We start from the raw sequence: 17273 nt of genomic DNA, 5'->3' as shown, positions 1-17273 counted from the left end.
CGTGGCAATAACATAAACATGATACACTAGATACGCCTAACTGTATGCAACGTTACAACAACAACCAAAAAAAAAAAAAAAAAAAATAAATAAATAAATGTAGACGTGTAACAACAGACGCATTACACGTTGCCTACTAGGTTGGAAGCTGCTGGACACAGTGGAGGTCCACTCTTCGAGGTGGAAAAAAAAAAAAAACGATGGGGGGGGGGGACGATACATAAGAGCCCCTGTCTTCTTGTAACTCGTAAATCAGCAGTCGATACACAAAACGAGTCATATTTTACCAAACTCTTTTTTTTTTTTTCAACGATAGGATTAAAAAAAAAAAAAAAAGGCAGACGGTAGCTCTTGGCCGTTCTTAATCAGCTCGTTTTCCCTACTGTTGATGACTCCAACGTTAGTAGACGTTCATCGTTTTGAAAATGTGTGACGGCAAAATGGCGCAGCTATACTTTTTAGGTTGACGGTGATTAGGAGTTAACGAACGGATGTTTAAAAAAAAAAAAAAAAAAATGAATAGGAACTACTTTAAATGAATTTTAAAAAATGGCACGAAGACGAAAACTTACCGTTACGAAATCCTGGATGTCGGGACGGCCGGACAATCAGCGCATGCCAATGTAACATAGAAAAAAAAAAAAATGATAAACTTGAGTTAATATTGAATTTCATATTGATGTAATGGAAACATTAAAGTGAATGACTACAAAGATAACAAAAAAAAAAAATGATGTACATCACGGTCGGAGTTAATACTATGAACTAACACTGGAAATGCGTCTAAGCAAATGGATAAAGGGGCCATTCGTCAGCCAACCCCGCTCACGGCCATGACAATTCAATCGGCCTGAAAGCCACACGACGACCGATGATAAAAAAAAAAACAAACAAAAAAACATGTACACAAGCACAATTTCTTTTTGTCTTCACTTGCATATAACAACAATGTTACACACAAACAAAGGGCGGAGGGAGAGTATTTTTCAAATATATATATATATTTTTTCTCTCTCCCGCTATCTGTTCCCCGCCCTCTATTTTTTTTTTCCTTCCGAGTCCTTTCGCCTTCACGCAAACGACATATTTTATTGCGTGGATTGCGCTCACATTATTATACGGCCGCAAAAAAAAAAAAAAAAAAGAAAAGAAGAAGAAGAGGGAAACAAGTCATACCTTTTGTCTGACCCAATAGAGAGAGAAAGAGAGAGAGATAACCATATAGAGTATATTATCTATAATATTGTTTAATACTATGTGGCCACTCTTGTCCTGTTTTTATATACACACACATACACAGGGACGGAGAGAGAGTAAAGGACATATAACCCGTGATCATCGTCGAGCGTGCAGCGCATGGGCGGGGTTTGCCGTGCAGACAGATTAGAGCGACACACACACACACGGACGCGCAAACAGACTGTGTATATATAAACTCAATTATATATGTACGACCATTTTCCATTCTATTCGGCGGCTTCCAAAAACAGATCTATTCACTTCATTTCTTTACAGTCTTAAAGCTTTTTCTATTGGATGTCTAGTCGAAGGGGCAACAACGAAAAACAGCTGAATTGCACGTGTATACCAGAGAGACGTATATATATAAAGGGTTGTCATCTCTAAGTCGGAAAATGAAACGGACGCGAAATGTGTCGCGCAACAGCAGGAATATACGCCGGCCCCTAACGAAAAGTGCATCATAAACATCCGACCACTATAAAATTGTACTCTCTCTCTCTCTCTCTTAGACTCTTGTATTATATACCATCTACATATCAAATAAAAAGACGAAAGAGGGGATGCGGCTTTGTTTGGGGGGGGGGGGGGGGGCCTAATCGTAATATAAAAAAAGAAATGGGAGAAAATAGTTTGTGGGGGGAGGGGGGGGGGAGAGTGAAAAGAGGCTATTCAACAAAAAAAGGCCTGAAAAAAAAAAAATGGGGTGGTGATCGACGCTAAAAGGATAAAAGAATTAGAGAGAGAATAATGTAGGTGTACGTTGTATGTGGGGGGGGGGGGAGAGAGTTTAAATGAAACTGTATCCGTACATACACAGAGACACACATCAAGTGTATAAATATCCAGCATGATTATAATAGGCCTATATAATCATCATCATCATAAAAATGGAGGGGGCGAAAAGCCCCCGAAAAAAAATAGGGAAGGGCTTGAGCGGTATCGTTCAAACCCATCAACACTATTCTTTTTTTTTTTTTTTTAATTCTATTTTTCTCCCTTAAGTCACCGACGGGTGTAGGCCTATTTTCGAAAATTGAGCCCCAATAAAAAGTGAAAAATGTTTCCTTCCTCATTCATGCCCTTCCCCTTTTATCCTTTTTATTTAACGTAGAAAAATGGGTGGGTTTTCTTTTAAGGAGGGGGGGGGGGGACGCTAAACGAAGACACAAAGTCTGTGATTATCGGACGTCATTTAAAAAACAAAAACAAAAAATGAGGTTTTTAACGCCGACCATTTCACTTTGTTGCGGAGAGACTCGGGAGCAAGTTGAACTCTTATGGCGCCGAAGAGAATGAAACGTCCTTTTCAAATCAATGCCTCATTTGCGTACACGGAGCAATAGAGATAAATAGTGTGGGATAAGGCACAGGCACAGACTATATAGACCTATATATAGGCCCTTCGGTTTCAAATAAAGGACTACACAATACAAAGAAAAAAAAAAAGAAAAAAAAGAAGGAGACATGAATAATATATGATCTAGTGGAAGCAAATAGAAGGCGGAGAACTTCCTTTCTTCGGCATTTTTCCACCTATACAACCCCTTTTTCTCTCTCTGTGTGTGTGTGTGTGCAAGTGTGTGAATAGGAGAGAAAAAACCAATAGACCATTTGCATATTTGCTGCCCTTTTTTTTTTTTTTTCAAACATTACTCAGCCGTTTAAGTTCAAGTAGAAAAAAAAAAAAGAGTGGGCGAAATACACCGAGGCCGAAAGTGAGGGCATTGAAAGCGGCACGAAAAGAACCGGAAACCGGATCACACATCCAAATGGTCAAACGTGGCTGCACAAAACAAAAGGCATTTCAACAAAAAAAAAAAAAAGAAAAGAGACGCTCATTTGCGCTCATTATAAATCACCCCCCCCCCCCTTTTTTTTTTTTTTTTTTTCTCCGTCTCATTTCTCTGTTGATGTACCTTTTCTACGCTCATTGTTTTCATAGAATAGAAGAAGAACCCCCAACCAAATCAGACGGAATAGGCCAATGCACGTTTCAATGTGTGGCGCCTGTCTCATTGCCCCTAATAATCGAACAATCCTTCTTCTTCTTTTATTTATTTTATTTTTTTTTTTTGGTTCTATTTATCTTCAGCTTCTATTAAACGACTGACTGACCAAGTCTTTTGTGTTTCTATTTGGACCTTCTTTTTCCTTTTTCCTTCTTTTTTTTTTTTTTTTGTCTTGAAAAATTGATGATGATCCCATCGTTTAAGAGGAGGCTGGTGATGCTATAAAAGAAGGAAAAAAAAAAAAAAAAAAAAGGAGACGAGCGAGGTACTTAGCCGATCATTTGCGCCGGCTTGACCCTCCTTTCGCCGTTTCTCTCTGTTGGTTTGGGACTACAATAGATTGTAAGATAGGATCTTATTTGAACAAAACACACAAGAGCGTCTTCTCTCTCTCTCTCTGTGTGTGTGTGTGTTTATATACACACAACCCGAAAGAAAAAGAAAAAAAAAAACAAAAGAGAAATAAACCCACAGATCGTATTTCTTTTAAATAGCCGGCGTATAGACTCTTAGCACAAAAGTCTATATAAAAAAAAAAGAAAAAAAAAAAGGAAGAAAACAAACAAATGCGGGGCTAAGAAAGCGATTTTCGGACATGGTTAGGTGTTTCTTTCTATACTGGCCAACTTTGGGCCGTTCGCTTCGGAATGATTATATACACGTTAAAAAAGAAAAGAGAAGAAAAGAGGGTGGAAGATAAGGCGGTACACGGCCGCCGATTTCAAATGGCAAAGTGAAATGACGATTTACGAGCCGTTCCGAGTGCGGGCCCGGGAATTCCCACAACCCGAAAACATTATGGCGCATTTAAATATTCGTCGAGAAAATAGTAGAAGAAGAAGAAGAAGAAAGCAAACACGGTGCCCAAACTGGAGAAAATCGCTTTCGTTTGGTTTGGTTAAAAAAAAGAAAAGAAAAAAAAAAAATGAAGAGATTGAAATGAATATTGAAATAAGGGGAAAGGCCTATTTTTCAAGTGTTGCATAGTGATGAAGTGGGACGGGCCGAAAGCTGAATCGGCCACCGATATAACAAAAGCTTCTGATTATTTACAACCTGAACAGCAGAAGACGCATAACATACCGCAAGAATTAAGAATTAAAAAAAAAAAATTAATAAATCCCCTCCAAAAAAAAAAAAAAAAAAATCAGGTAATTTCCTTTTGTTTTGTTTTTTTCTTTGGCATTCGAATTGAATTCCATTCTATTTAATGGATAAGAGGGTAATAATGAGTACTCTTTTTTTTTTGTTTTGTTTTTTTTCTTGTTCATTCTCATTTTTTGAAGGGTGGAAAAACTCGAAATGAACGACGTTAAAGAAAAATAACAAACCCCAGTTGATTTTCTTGTGATGGATTACAAAAGCAAGGGGAGGGGGGGGGATGATAATGAACCGATACACGTCGCGATACGTTTACGTTCGAAACGAAATTGATTGTTTTATTTGTCATATTTCTGGTTTGGTCTACGAAAACAAACGGCGTAGAAAACCGATAAAACCTTCCTCTTTCCGTCTTTCCTTTTCTTTCTTTCTTTTTTTTTCCTTGTTTTCCGATCTTCTTCTTTAAAAAAAAAAAAAAAAAGACTTCCTATATACTTAAAACAAAACAAAAAAAAAACGCATATTGGGAAAAAAAAAAAAATCAAATAATAATAAAAAAAAAAAAAAGGAGAAGAGGCCCACGAAAGAAGCCGGAGACTGTGAGAGACAAGTGGCGGCGCCAAACTCGGGTGACAGTTGCTTATCAGCAGACGAACAAATGACTTGAGCCTACACACACAACACACTCAACTTTGGTTTTCTTATAGACTCTCTCTCTCCTTTTTAAAGAACCTTTTTTTTTTTTATTTTCTCCCCCCCCCCCTTTTCTTTTTTTTTTTTTTTTTTATTCTCGATTTTTTGTCGTAGATCTCTTTTTTTTTTTTTTTGGGGGGGGGGGGGGGTTGTACTCGATGGATGCGTCCCTCTTGTGCGGATGTCTCCGATAAGGGAAAAAAAAACAAAAAAAAAAACTCTTGTTTTGAAAACAAAAAAAAAAAAAAATGAAATTTCTTAAGTTTCGGGATACGTCATTTGAAAATGTGGAAATCATTCAAAGAGCAACAAGAATTTCAGAACGCAAAACTAGAAAAGAAGCGCCGACTGGCAAGCGGAACACATCGTTTACGACCTCCTTCCTTTTCCCTGTTTCGTGTTCTGCGCGCTTCTATTACTGCAATTAAGCACAAGGACTGTACACATATACATATAAAGTGAGAGAGAGAGAGAGACAAGAGGCAGAAACTAATGAGGAGGACAATATCCGGAGGACTTGTCCTCCCTGCCATACGTGCTAGATGGACAATGGATGGAAGGACAGTCATGTGATGCAAAACATGGCAAACGATCCCCTTTTCTCCCACCCCTTCTTGTCCATATTATTACACATAGACACACACACAACTAATATCATAAATAACAAGCAAGAAAAGACGCTTCTCTATCTCTCTCCCTAAAAAAACAAAAAAAAAAACAAAAACAAAAAAAAAACACGCAGTAGCCACGGTTGTATGTACAAGTACTCGTACAAGAGTCAACCAAACAACTTCGGACAACACTTGACACGACAATAAACAAAAGCTCCGTGTGTATGTGTATGTGTGTGTGTCTATATAACCTTCACGACCTTTCCTCCCTTGTTTCTTTTTTTTTTTTTTTTCGCCCGACCATCATATTTTCAAATTCAAAAAGAGACACAACCATATACCAGCAAGTTGGGAGAAAGGGTTGTATAAACCCCCAACCCCCCCTCAAAAAAAAAAAAAGAAAAAGAAATAAGAAGATATCCCCTCTGACAATTTCTTTTGAAAAGAAAAAATAGGTAAACAAGTATACGACCTAGGTGTTTCGTACGTACAGGTATATTAGCCCTCCCTGTCCCCTTTAGAGTTGCCAGAGACGGACATTATCCTTTAGTTTCATACTTTCGTGATGGGACGGCGGGCCTTCATTCATTTCGTTCTTCTTTCCTTCATTTTTTTTTTTTTGTTTTTGTTTTACACGTATTATATACTTGTTATGGCAACTGGAGAAGCAAAAAAAAAAAAAGAAAAAAGAAAGAACAAGTGTGGACATGAAATAGACACAAGGGGAAATTTTCAGCGGGCGGGAGTTTACATACAAGGCGAATATGATTTTATGATGCCGCCGCCGCCGCCGCTGCCGCCGCCGCCGCGGCGCAACTAACAAGAAAAACTCGCAAGTTGTGGATTGAGCCGGATGCGCGGCCCTGCTGTTTCAACTCGATGTCGCTCGTATATATATATATATATATATATATACGATTGCGTATTTATTGCCTACCTCTCGCTATAATACGCAAATTGCATATACATACATATATATGTATATAATTCATATGCTAGTGATGTCGTAGCGCGGATGTCAAGTATACCGACAACAGCGAAAAAAAAAAAAAAAATGAATGAAATTCAACGGTCTTTGTGTCATTGGAAAGCCGCCCCTCATCATCATCTACTTGTAATTACATTGTAATGTACTATTCTTTTTATGTGTGTGTCTGTGTGACGTGCATTAAAAAAAAAAAAAAAAAAAAGGTTCAACTCTTTTGCCGACTCGTCGACATCGAACGAAAGGATGTCGACGAGATGCTGCCTACACGCACGCGAAAACGCATTTATCAAGTGGCACTTTTTAGTTCGCCAGATTTTGAAATTGCAGAAAGAAAAACAAAACAAAAAGAGACAAAAAAACAAGAGAACATCTTCCAAAAACAAAGATGACGAACATCCGCCATCGACATAGCCGATCATGATGGATCAGCTGATAGCCATCGACGTGCGTATTGTTTTTCCCCCCTTTTTTTTTTTCGGTTTTGCCTCGTTTCTTCTAACACGACAAGTTTCACTGTGTGCGCTATAACACCGGGGACGTCCAAATAGAATTTAAATTTAAAAAAAACAAACATTCCAATCCCCCTTTTTTTTTTTTAAACAAAAAAAGCCATCGCAATGTATAACACGCAGCACGTACGAAATGCCTCTGTGCGATATCGTAGCGGGGGTACAAAACAACAGCCATCGCTTCCACCTCTATCCCGTTGTACATGTCTGTTGGTTTTCCATTTTTTTTTTTTATCTGATTGACTTGTGTGTTTTTCGTGTATAGACTTTTTATTTGAAAGAGAGTTCAAGATGAGAGGGTAAAAAAAAAAAAAAAGAAAGAAGGGGACAAGGGCTGGGCTATACGTTTCCTCACATGAGACTATTTAAAAGAGAGAAATGACCCCCCTACTGTCTTTATTGGTCATCTCTTTTTGACCGGGGCTCTATATATGTAAAGATACACCCATTTTTTTGGGGGGGGAATCATGTCAAACTGGCCAAGAAAAAGAAAAAAAAAAAGGGGGGGGGGGGGGGGGGGACACACACATACTAGAAGGGATGGGAAACAATGTTAAGTGCTGCGGCGGAAGTTGGAAAACAACAACCCCCCCCCCCTTTCCCAGTCCGGAATTTCCGACTCCTATTCTATGCGCGCTTACTTTGATTTTCCAATAGAATCTTTTGCCCATTTTTAAAATTTCGTTTTCATGTTCGACCAACGATCAATATATTTAAAAAAAAAAAAAAATAGAACGGCGATAAGAAATCATGGAGAAAAGAATAACACGGACCGATTGAAATTCCTTCATTCATTTTCCTCGATTAGAGAGAATCAATCAAAACGTTTTCTTGTTATTTCGAGACTTTTCCGAGCCGCATAGAAAAATGCCAGGAAAAAAAATAAAAAATAAAAATAAATAGTGGACACGTACAACAAACACACTGTCTGGCCAGAGACGAGACCTTATCGGTATATTGACGTTGATGGTCCTTGTCCACTTAGCAAGAAAGAACACGGCCCTTTTCTTTCTTTTTCTTTTGTTTTAGAGGGTCAGTCGTTTTCTTTCTTGTTTTAGCCCTTGTCTATTTCATTTTAACAATCAATAGTTGAGAGAGAGAGAGAGAGAAAGAGACACGCAAGTTTCATCAGGGATCCTCCTCCTCCCCCCCCGCCCCAAAAAAAAATGGGTATTTGAATTCACGCAAATGACGTCATTCACAACACAACGCCCAGCAATCGATTGATTCTGCGGGATCTCACGTCGATTGTCACTTGTTTGTTTTGTTTGTTTTCTCTTTAAAAAACAAGACAAAAAACAATTTCCTTTAACTTCTTGTCTCGGCAATGAGAGAAGGTCCTTCCTTCTCGGATTCTCCATGTATTTGTGTGTGTGTGTGTGTGTGTGTGTTGGAGGGGGTTGGCTCCAGTCTGGCGCCCCATCCGTCACTCCGGCAGGTCCACACACACACACACACACACACAAGAGTCATCGGCCCACCATCACCAACCACCAAAAGTCCATCCACAGATCTTTTTTTTTTTTTTTTTTTCCGTACCCATATTCAACAACTCCCCTTCATTCTGCATACATATATCCCACCAACCTGTTTTGTTTTGTTTTTTTGTTCTTTTTTTGTTTTTTTCATTTTCAAATCTTTTCACTTGAATTTCATTTCTTTTTTTTTTAAACGAACCTCTTCGATGAAATACAAAGTGGCAAAATGAAATTCCTCTGCCAATTCCCAAAAAAAAAAAAATAAAATAAAATAGCGACGATGACACGCAAAACGACGACCAATCGAACGGCAAAGATTCGAATCTCGTCATTTGACGAGAGGAACCATTTTCAAAATCGCCATGTGAATCTTGAGACAAGAATTCACGAACAAGCCAAGCAATAAGAAATGAAACTCGTTCCATTAGGTGAAAAAAATATATATAATTTGCAATCCGGTTTTCACGAAAAAGAAAAAGAAAAAAAAAAAAATGGAAGAGACGCTGATGAACGTGCATCTAAGACGCGTTTGGCTAACGACTCAATTTTCACGTTGCCATCGATTTCGTTTCAACTGGCAAAAGGCAGAATTGAATGGCCGCGCGCGCGCTATCCCGCGTGATTGGCAAATGTCCGTTGCACTTTGGCTCCAATTGATTAGCATCCCCCCCCCCAAATGAACGAAAAAAAAAAAAGCGTTAATGAACGTCTAACGACACGCGCAATTATAAAAGAAGATAAAAAAAACACCAGTCTTATTCATTTCGTGGCAGAGATAGGCAGCTTTTGTTTTTAATCTATCCCCCCCCCCCCCTCTTAGCCGCTAAATAAATAAAATTCCAAATCTCTTAGAAAAGACAAAAGAAAAATAGCAGAGTCTGCTAGACATAGTTGGAGGGGCGGTTAATAGCGACCTGGTAGACTCATTAGCTATTCAAAAAAAAAAAAGAAAATCTTTTGTTTCCTCCTCCTCCGCCCTCTGTTTGATCCTTAAACCAATAACTACTACTAGTTTTGGTGCTAGCGCCATGTCTTCCAGTTTCTTCTTCTGTTTTTTTTTTTTTGGTAGTTTAACAATAAAAAAGAAAAGAAAGAAAACGAGCGCGCCGGACGAGCAAAAGAAGAGGAGGAGGAGTCGGACAAGTCGTCCGTCGCGCTCCGTCAATTTTCATTCATCGACCAACCGCACACACACACACACACACACACAGTACCGCCATCCTGCCTTGTAACTTTCTTCTGCGTGTAACCAAGATTTAACAAAAAAAAAAAAAACATCTTTTCACGTGGATTTCGTTTTAACGACGCGTCAACAACCCCCCCCCTTCCCTTTTCGAATCTGCATATATATATATATATATATGCATATGATTCATACACGTAGAAGAAGGTGGCAGGCAATTTTGGGGCTTCTTCTTATAACGCACCGGCCGAAATAAAAAAAAAAAAAAAAAAAAAAAAAAAAGCGGGTGCGCATTCGATGAAGGAGGAGGACATTATGGAAAGGCCCCCAATTTGCTCCAGACTATGTTTTAGTTAGCATAGCACAAGAAACAGAAAAGGACGAGAGAGAGAGAGAGAGAGAGAGAGAGAGAGAGAAAGAAAATGTGTTTCCAATAAATTAGTTGGTGGATATATCGTCCCATTTCTACTCGTAGGCCCTTTTTTTTTTTTCTTTCTTTCTCCTTGTCTAAAAATTTAAAGCAGACAACTTGAAACAAGCGGGGGGCTGTCTCTTAAAACACACATACACACCAGGGGGTTTCAAACATTTCTTTCTTTTTTTTTTTTTTTGAAGTTCTGTAAGGTGGTAAGATTTCTTATGTTTCCCCCCCCCCCCGTTTTTCTTTTTCCTTCTTACAAGTCTGTCTCCCTTTTCTTGAGGGGGGTACGAAAAACAAACCAAGTGACATGTTGGCCGAGACCTACGGTGTCAGGTCGACGGCGCCGAACAAACTATACGCATGACGATGGTGGTAGTAGTAGTAGTAGTACAAGTAGTAGTTTCTTATGTACGTATACGTACATACACACACCAAACCGAAATATAGGGTGGTGTATACAAGTTAGTTCGAGCAAACGAGCCATATCGTACAGGCATTTTAACGGACCGGACAGCAAAGTCTATAAGGTTTTTTTTTTTTTTTGGCTATATGAAAGAAAAAGGCTGTCATTTCCAATAGAGAGCACGGGGGATAGGAAGGGGGGGTTGGGTTGAAGGATGAAGAAACCGATGACCTGATGCATAAAACGCTGGCGCCACTTGGCCTTCCTCCTCCGCCCTTTTTTTTTTTTTTTTTTTTTCTTTCTCGTCTTCATTATTCAGTTTCGTTTGGCTTCTTTATTTTTCTAACTGGACCTTTTTCTTTTTTGTTTTATTCTACTCGTTGTGTCTGACAATGAAAAGCCTCTTTCAAATTGGAATCACAAGCCTTCGCGCGTTTTTTTTTTTTTTTTTTTTTTCAATTCAAAAATTACATTCAAAATGCTAGTTGGTAATGTTCGTCATTTAAACAACTGGGGATGTTAGTGAAACAGCTGCGCGTTTTTTTTTTTTTTTTCATGTTTTGTGTCGCTAAAAGACATTAGAATATTCAACGCAAAAAAAAAGGGGCGTTTCTTTCTTTTTGTTGAAAAAGGAAAAACATAAACTCAAACGTATTCAAATGTAACTGTGATTTGCATGCGGAGCAACAAAGTGCTAACCCCTTTCTGTTTCGGCGCGCGCAAGAAAACAGTGCAACACAATCAAAAAAAAAAGAAGAGGGAAATGCTCATCAATAAATCAAGATTGAGGTGTAGAAAGAATCAAAATCGTTAAAAAAAAAAGGGGGGGGGGGGGGTGACGTTCGTAACGTACAACAACAAAGCGCATTATCATAATAGAAAAACAAAACCCCCCAAAAAAAGGCGCAATATTTACATATTGTCAAACGTCACACCCGGTGTTTTCTTTATGGTTGAAATAAAGTATAAAAAAAAAAAAAAAACAGTGCGCTATTGTGTGGCATATAACAAAATGCGACAGCCATCTATTCATTTGAATGTATGCAAAATAAAAAGAAAGCGGCGCACCTGTCAACACGTTCTTTTCGGGTGTAGAGCAGTTGGGAGAAGGGGGGGGGGGGGGGAGAGACCTCCCCTTTCGCGGAGCAAAATATACATTTCAAATTTAAAAAAAAAAAAGACTAACAAAAGTGCACGCAGCTGTACGATAGCTGAACAACTGTTACGCAACAATCGACATGACTCAATGGATAAAAGAGAACTATTCAAATCGACGTCGAACATCAATTTCCTCTTGTTGCGAATGGCAAATGCTGACAAACCAATTTTGAACCTACGGTTCCACTTCATTATTTCCTTTACTTTGTTAAAATGATGAAAAAAGATAATCCAAGGGTTTGGGTGGCAAACGAGTTTGTTTTTTTTTTCTTTCTTTCTTTTTCGCTTCATTTTCAGGTCATCAACGGAGAGGAAGAAGAAAAAAAAAACAAAACAAACGTAGACGGTCGTTAAGATTTCACTTTACGATACACTTCCAAAAAGCGCATTGATTGCAACTCAACTCCCTTCCCTCCACCCCCCTTCCACACACACACACACACACACACACGCACACACAGAGAAAAACAACCCCCCCCCACCCATCTGCGTCCGATGGACGACAAGTTTCACCTTTAGTTCGTCGGGGGGGGGGGGCTAACGAACTAATTACACACGGACACACGGACACACGGACTAAAACGAAAAACGCCAAGTGCAACTCCCTCTGGAGGTTGATGAACGAGGGACGAGCAAGAGTCGACGCATCCAGCCCTACGTCTTAATCAAAGTAAATAGAACAAACAACAACAAGCGGCAAAGGCACAAAACTTTGCTCTCGTTGTGGCTTGCCTTTTTTCTTTCTTTTTTTTTTTCAACGGGCAGGAAGCTAATGGAAAACGACCAAACGACTTGCACATCGGCCGTGAATGGACGTTGCAAAAAAAAAAAACAACAAAAAACAAAAGAGAGGCGATGGATGCAGCCACACAGACCCAAGAGGGCAAATGAAGAGAGAGTATCTAGCAAACCAATCGATTTTTGGGGGTGGGGGTGGGGGGACGTAAGGAAGAGGCACGTCATTAAGGGCAAGGCGTCCCTCGACACGATAACACGTGACCATTTGTTTTTCAAACTTTTGCGAATTTTTTTTTTTTTTTTTTTTTTTTTCGAAAAATGTTTCCCTGCCCCTAATCGTCTTTTACGACACACGCGGAAGGCAAAAAGGGTAAGCCGTAATGATTGGGGAAATAGACTTGCCTAACGATATGAAGGCAAGCTGATTTCCTTCCGCACCACGCCCTTTCTCTTAACAAACCTTTCCTCTCCCCCCCCCCCCTGTTTTTCCGCCATCTGTTGCGCGTTGACTCATTTTTGGTCCAAAAACACCGGGAAAAGAAATAAAAACAAGAGTTTGTTTCAAAAAAAAAAAAAAAAATTAAATAAATAAACTAAAACAAGTGCAGTTTTCGGCAGAGAAGACGCGAGCGGTCAACGTCGCGGCGCCACTTCCGCGTCATCATACCCCCCCCCCCCCCCCCAAAAAAAAAAAAAATTCAAGTGAGAAAAAAAAAGAGAGAGAGACACGAAAAAAAAAAGAAGCGTGATCAGATTACTGTCGCCATTTATCTTTAATGTGTCCCTTTTCTACATGGCCTGTTTTTAACGGAATGCCATCACCTTGTGCCCCGGCACTCTGAACGTCTACACTTTGAGTAAGTGCCATATGGGCAAGAAGGCGAGAGCCCGTCGTCGTCGTCCATCCCTCGTTGGCGAGACGCGAAAATCTTCCCATTTTCCAAGGGTCACAAAAATGTGCGCACTGCTTTCGAGGGGGGGGTGAGAAACAAATACGAAAAAATTGGGAAAATTCCTTTTTTTTTTTTTTTTTTAGCGAGTGTTAAAGTAAGAAGAGATTCTTCCGGAGCCATCCCCCCCCCCCACTCTTCTTCTTCTTTAAAAAAAAAAAAAAAAGAAAAAAAAAGATGTGTCAACCGTTGTTTTGCGCTTGACGTCGTCGACATCATTCATCATCATCATCATCACAGCCGTCGGAAGGTGGCGCGATACTGGGCCCACATTACGGCGACCAGAGAAGGGAAAGAAATGGGAGGAAAAGTGGCACGTGTCAACACAAACATTTTTGATGCGCTTCGGCCCTCATCAACGTCATTCACGAGAGAACATGAAAATATCGGAAAATTTCGGGGAGGTGATGGGCGTCGTCGTCTCATCAAGTGGCTCGAAATTTGACGGTGACGACGACACGCTTGTCGAGAAACGTCAACACAAACGTACGTCATTCTCTTCTTGTTCCCTTCGGAACAACCAACAACAACAACAACAACAAAAAAAAAATCCCAGTGAATTTGAAAAAAAATAAAAACGGACCGGTTTGTTCGGAACAAACGAAAAAAAAAAAAACGACGAGATTGAAAGATACGAAAATAAATGAAAAAAAAAAAACAGAACAAAACAAAATACGACATCGGACAAAATGCATCGAAAACAATCAAACATCCTACCAGAAGATAAAAAAGAAAGAAAAGGGGGGAAAAAAGAAAAAGGAAAGATAAGTTTAGTTTTTTTTTTGTTTCAAACTTACCCGGCGCCTGGCGAGTCGTGGTTCCTCACGCAACAGTCGAGCTATGGCGTGATAGTCGCCTCGGGCAGTGGCCAACATCCACTCTTTGGCACGCGGTTCCATCTATCATCATTGGCCAACCAACAAATGAAAAAACAAAACAAAAAAAAAACAAAACAATTTAATAAAGATGACGTCACACTCTTTAAATCATCATCAAAAGAGATCAAGAATTTCTTTTAAAAATGAAAAACAAAAATAAAGACTTACCGTTCCAACAGATGAAGTATCGTCGTCATCACGAGACTGCATTCCAAAAAAAACAAAAAAAAAAACGGAAGGTGAAACGTTAAAAATGGATGACATTTTCAAAAGATCCAAATGAAACGAAAATGAAAACCTTGGATTTGTTCTCGCGACGGTCCTGGCCGGCCGATCCATTCTTCTGCACCAGATCGATCTCCGAGGCCATTTTGTTGAAACGCTGCGTCCGCTCTTTGACGCTAATCTTGATCTCTTCATTATTCAAAGCGCCGACGCTGCCACCGACACTCAGGCCGTCGATCGAAGAGCACGACGATCCGATGCTGGCCTGAAAAAAAAAAAAAAAAAAAAAAAAGCACACGATTTTTGAAAAGTTAGAAAACAATTGTCAAAAACAAAAATCAAATAGAGAAACTGACGAGATGATGATTCTCTTTGTCGTCGCTTCGCGCGTTTTTAGTGCGGCGCGGCGGCACGGCCGGAGGCGGCGTTCCGCTCGTTAAATCCTGGACGTGATGAGAAGCGGACGTGAAATCTTGGATGGAGACGGAACGCTCCGGCATCGGCTGTTGCTGAGGCGATAAATACGCGCTGGCCGGAATGAAATCGTCCGACGGCAGGCTCGTCTGACGAACGAAGTGGTGGACGGCGGGCGGCGGTTGTTTCTGCGATGGAAGCGGCGGGACGACGGGAGGCTGGTGGTTGTAAGGCAACGATTTCGGCGGAGGGAAGACGTTGACGGGCGAATGCGACAGATCCGAACCGGACAGCGAAGATCGACGGAAGGGCGTCGGTTCCGGCGGCGGCCGGTAAGGAGGTGGTGCCCGAAAGGCAGGTGCCGCATCCATCGGCGGCTGGCCATAATGTTGTTGTTGAATGTGCGGTGAGTGTGATAAGTATTGCGGCTGCGTTGGCAACGGCGGTAATGGCAGCCCAACGGCGTTGTACGAAGACGAGACGGGATCAACGACGTCCCTGACCCTTTCGCTTGTCGCGTACCCCGACGGACAAAATATCGGTTTCAATACGAGGTATTTGTCGCCATCATCTTGACGGATCAAGGCCAGCGTATTGACGTACTCCTTGAACTGCACCCGAGCATATTCTATTGGAGAGGGGAAAAAAAACGAAAAAAGAAAAAAGATTTGCTTGATCAAATGTCATGACCATAGGATGAACAAATGCAAAAACTTTACACGCAGGGAAAAAGAAAGAGAGAGATACACAGAGGACAGTTCTCATTCGATATTTGGTACGGATGTCAAATAAAGCTAAATGACAATAGATACCAAAACAGGCATGGGCTCTCCGTCACAGTCATTGCCTTTCAGGGAACAGATTACATACACATCCAGGAACCACACCTCTTTTAATTCCATTTCGTGATGGCAATTTGTGTGCAATTTGCCAGTGGCAGTTCGACATGCCCGTCTTCGAGTTCCTATCCCAATTGCTGGGGTCGCAAGGTTGCTCACGATTCATTTTAATTTCCCACCTCTCAACACGATCTGTTTTGTGGTGGCTGGGGGCTACTTTCAGCAAGGGACGAAGCCTCAGCTGCTGAAAACGTTGGTGGCACCAAGGCCCAGCTCAGAGCATGAAACACGAAAAGCCTTAGTCATGCAGAAAAAATTGTGCCAATTGGAGAAAAATAGAAGGTAAAGGTTTGCAACAAGGCCATGCAAATTTCCAAGGGAAAGGGAAAGTTGTTTAGCGTCACGCCCAAACTTTTGCCAGTACCCGAGTGAAGACATATGCAACAAGTTGGCGTTTAGCCTCTGATTGATAAATTACCTTTAGTGTAAGGATCCGTCAGGAACTGTTTGAAATGTTTCACCAATTCGTGATTGGTCACTTTGCCACCTCTTTCCAACATAAATTCACGAACAGATTCCAATGTAAACTCTGTGGGCGCCGCCATTTTTTTTTTTTTTTTTTTAATCTATTGACGTTTGGGATAAAAACAAACGGTTTTCCTCTGCGGCGTTGCCAATTTGTCTTAAACATCACTTTTTAGAAAATCAAAATTCCAAATGAAAATTTTCTGATTTCTAGTTTTGGCACCAATAAATCATCATTAATTTTTTTTTTTTTTTTTTTTTTTTTTTGTGTACATCCCTTTCTTCATCCACCCATCATACGTCATTTGAATGTTGTTGCTTTTTTTTTTTTCTCTATTTCTTAGTGGACCGAGAGAAAGGGAGAAGCTCGTGCATCTGGCTGGGAATTTTTCGCGCCAGGCCGCTAACTTTAGGTCTTGTCTATCAAGGAAAGAAAAAAAGAAAAAAAAAAAAAAAAAGCCACGGTTGTTACATTATCAAGGGAATTTTTATACACATCTATCTATGTATACACAATGTCTAATTCCGAGTCTATGCCTGCATCGAAAGAAAGAGAGAGAAAAAAAAAAACAAAAAAAAAAAGGAGTTGGCTCATCTCGACAAGGCGAGATTTACACGGATACATAAAAAAGTGGTTTGGTGGTGGTTATTGTTGATGGTGGGCACGGCAGCATCTCGCCAAAGAATGAAAGAAAAAGAGAGAAAGGCAAGATGATAGATCGGGTATATTATTATGATGATGTCGGACCGAGTTCTCGGCTACATAATACATATATACGTATATATATATATATATATATATATATAATGCTTATCTGTGGGTAAGAATCAAATGGTTTCACAGCCGCAGGGTTTGATGTGTACATCACACACAAGCGAGACAACACGAAAATATAGATATACTGGCT

General features: G+C 40.1%; 1 protein-coding gene across 1 annotated transcript; it reads right to left on the bottom strand.

Annotated features, from left to right (window-relative positions):
* Positions 1-447: 447 nt before the first annotated feature.
* Positions 448-16471, bottom strand: LOC130702978 (ankyrin repeat domain-containing protein SOWAHC-like). Its single transcript, XM_057524605.2, has 6 exons — positions 16319-16471; positions 14944-15629; positions 14661-14852; positions 14531-14566; positions 14282-14383; positions 448-584 (listed from the first exon to the last, which is right to left on the bottom strand). The coding sequence occupies exons 1-6, from the start codon at positions 16443-16445 to the stop codon at positions 543-545; spliced, it is 1185 nt and encodes a 394-aa protein (XP_057380588.1). The 5' UTR covers positions 16446-16471; the 3' UTR covers positions 448-542.
* Positions 16472-17273: the final 802 nt, after the last annotated feature.

This window comes from Daphnia carinata, chromosome 5 (genome assembly GCF_022539665.2).
Source record: "Daphnia carinata strain CSIRO-1 chromosome 5, CSIRO_AGI_Dcar_HiC_V3, whole genome shotgun sequence".
In the NCBI taxonomy this organism is placed as follows: Eukaryota; Metazoa; Arthropoda; class Branchiopoda; order Diplostraca; family Daphniidae; genus Daphnia; species Daphnia carinata.
Note: the sequence above shows the minus strand (reverse complement) of the source record. Positions and strands in the feature narration are given on the sequence as shown.

Coding starts and splice junctions, on each gene's coding strand:
- LOC130702978 (XM_057524605.2), bottom strand. CDS start 16,445: ATGGCGGCGCCCACAGAGTTTACATTGGAATCTGTTCGTGAATTTATG. Junction 14,567..14,660: donor GTCGCGAGAACAAATCCAAG/GTTTTCATTTTC, acceptor TTTGGAATGCAG/TCTCGTGATGACGACGATAC. Junction 585..14,281: donor CACGACTCGCCAGGCGCCGG/GTAAGTTTGAAA, acceptor CCCGACATCCAG/GATTTCGTAACGGTAAGTTT.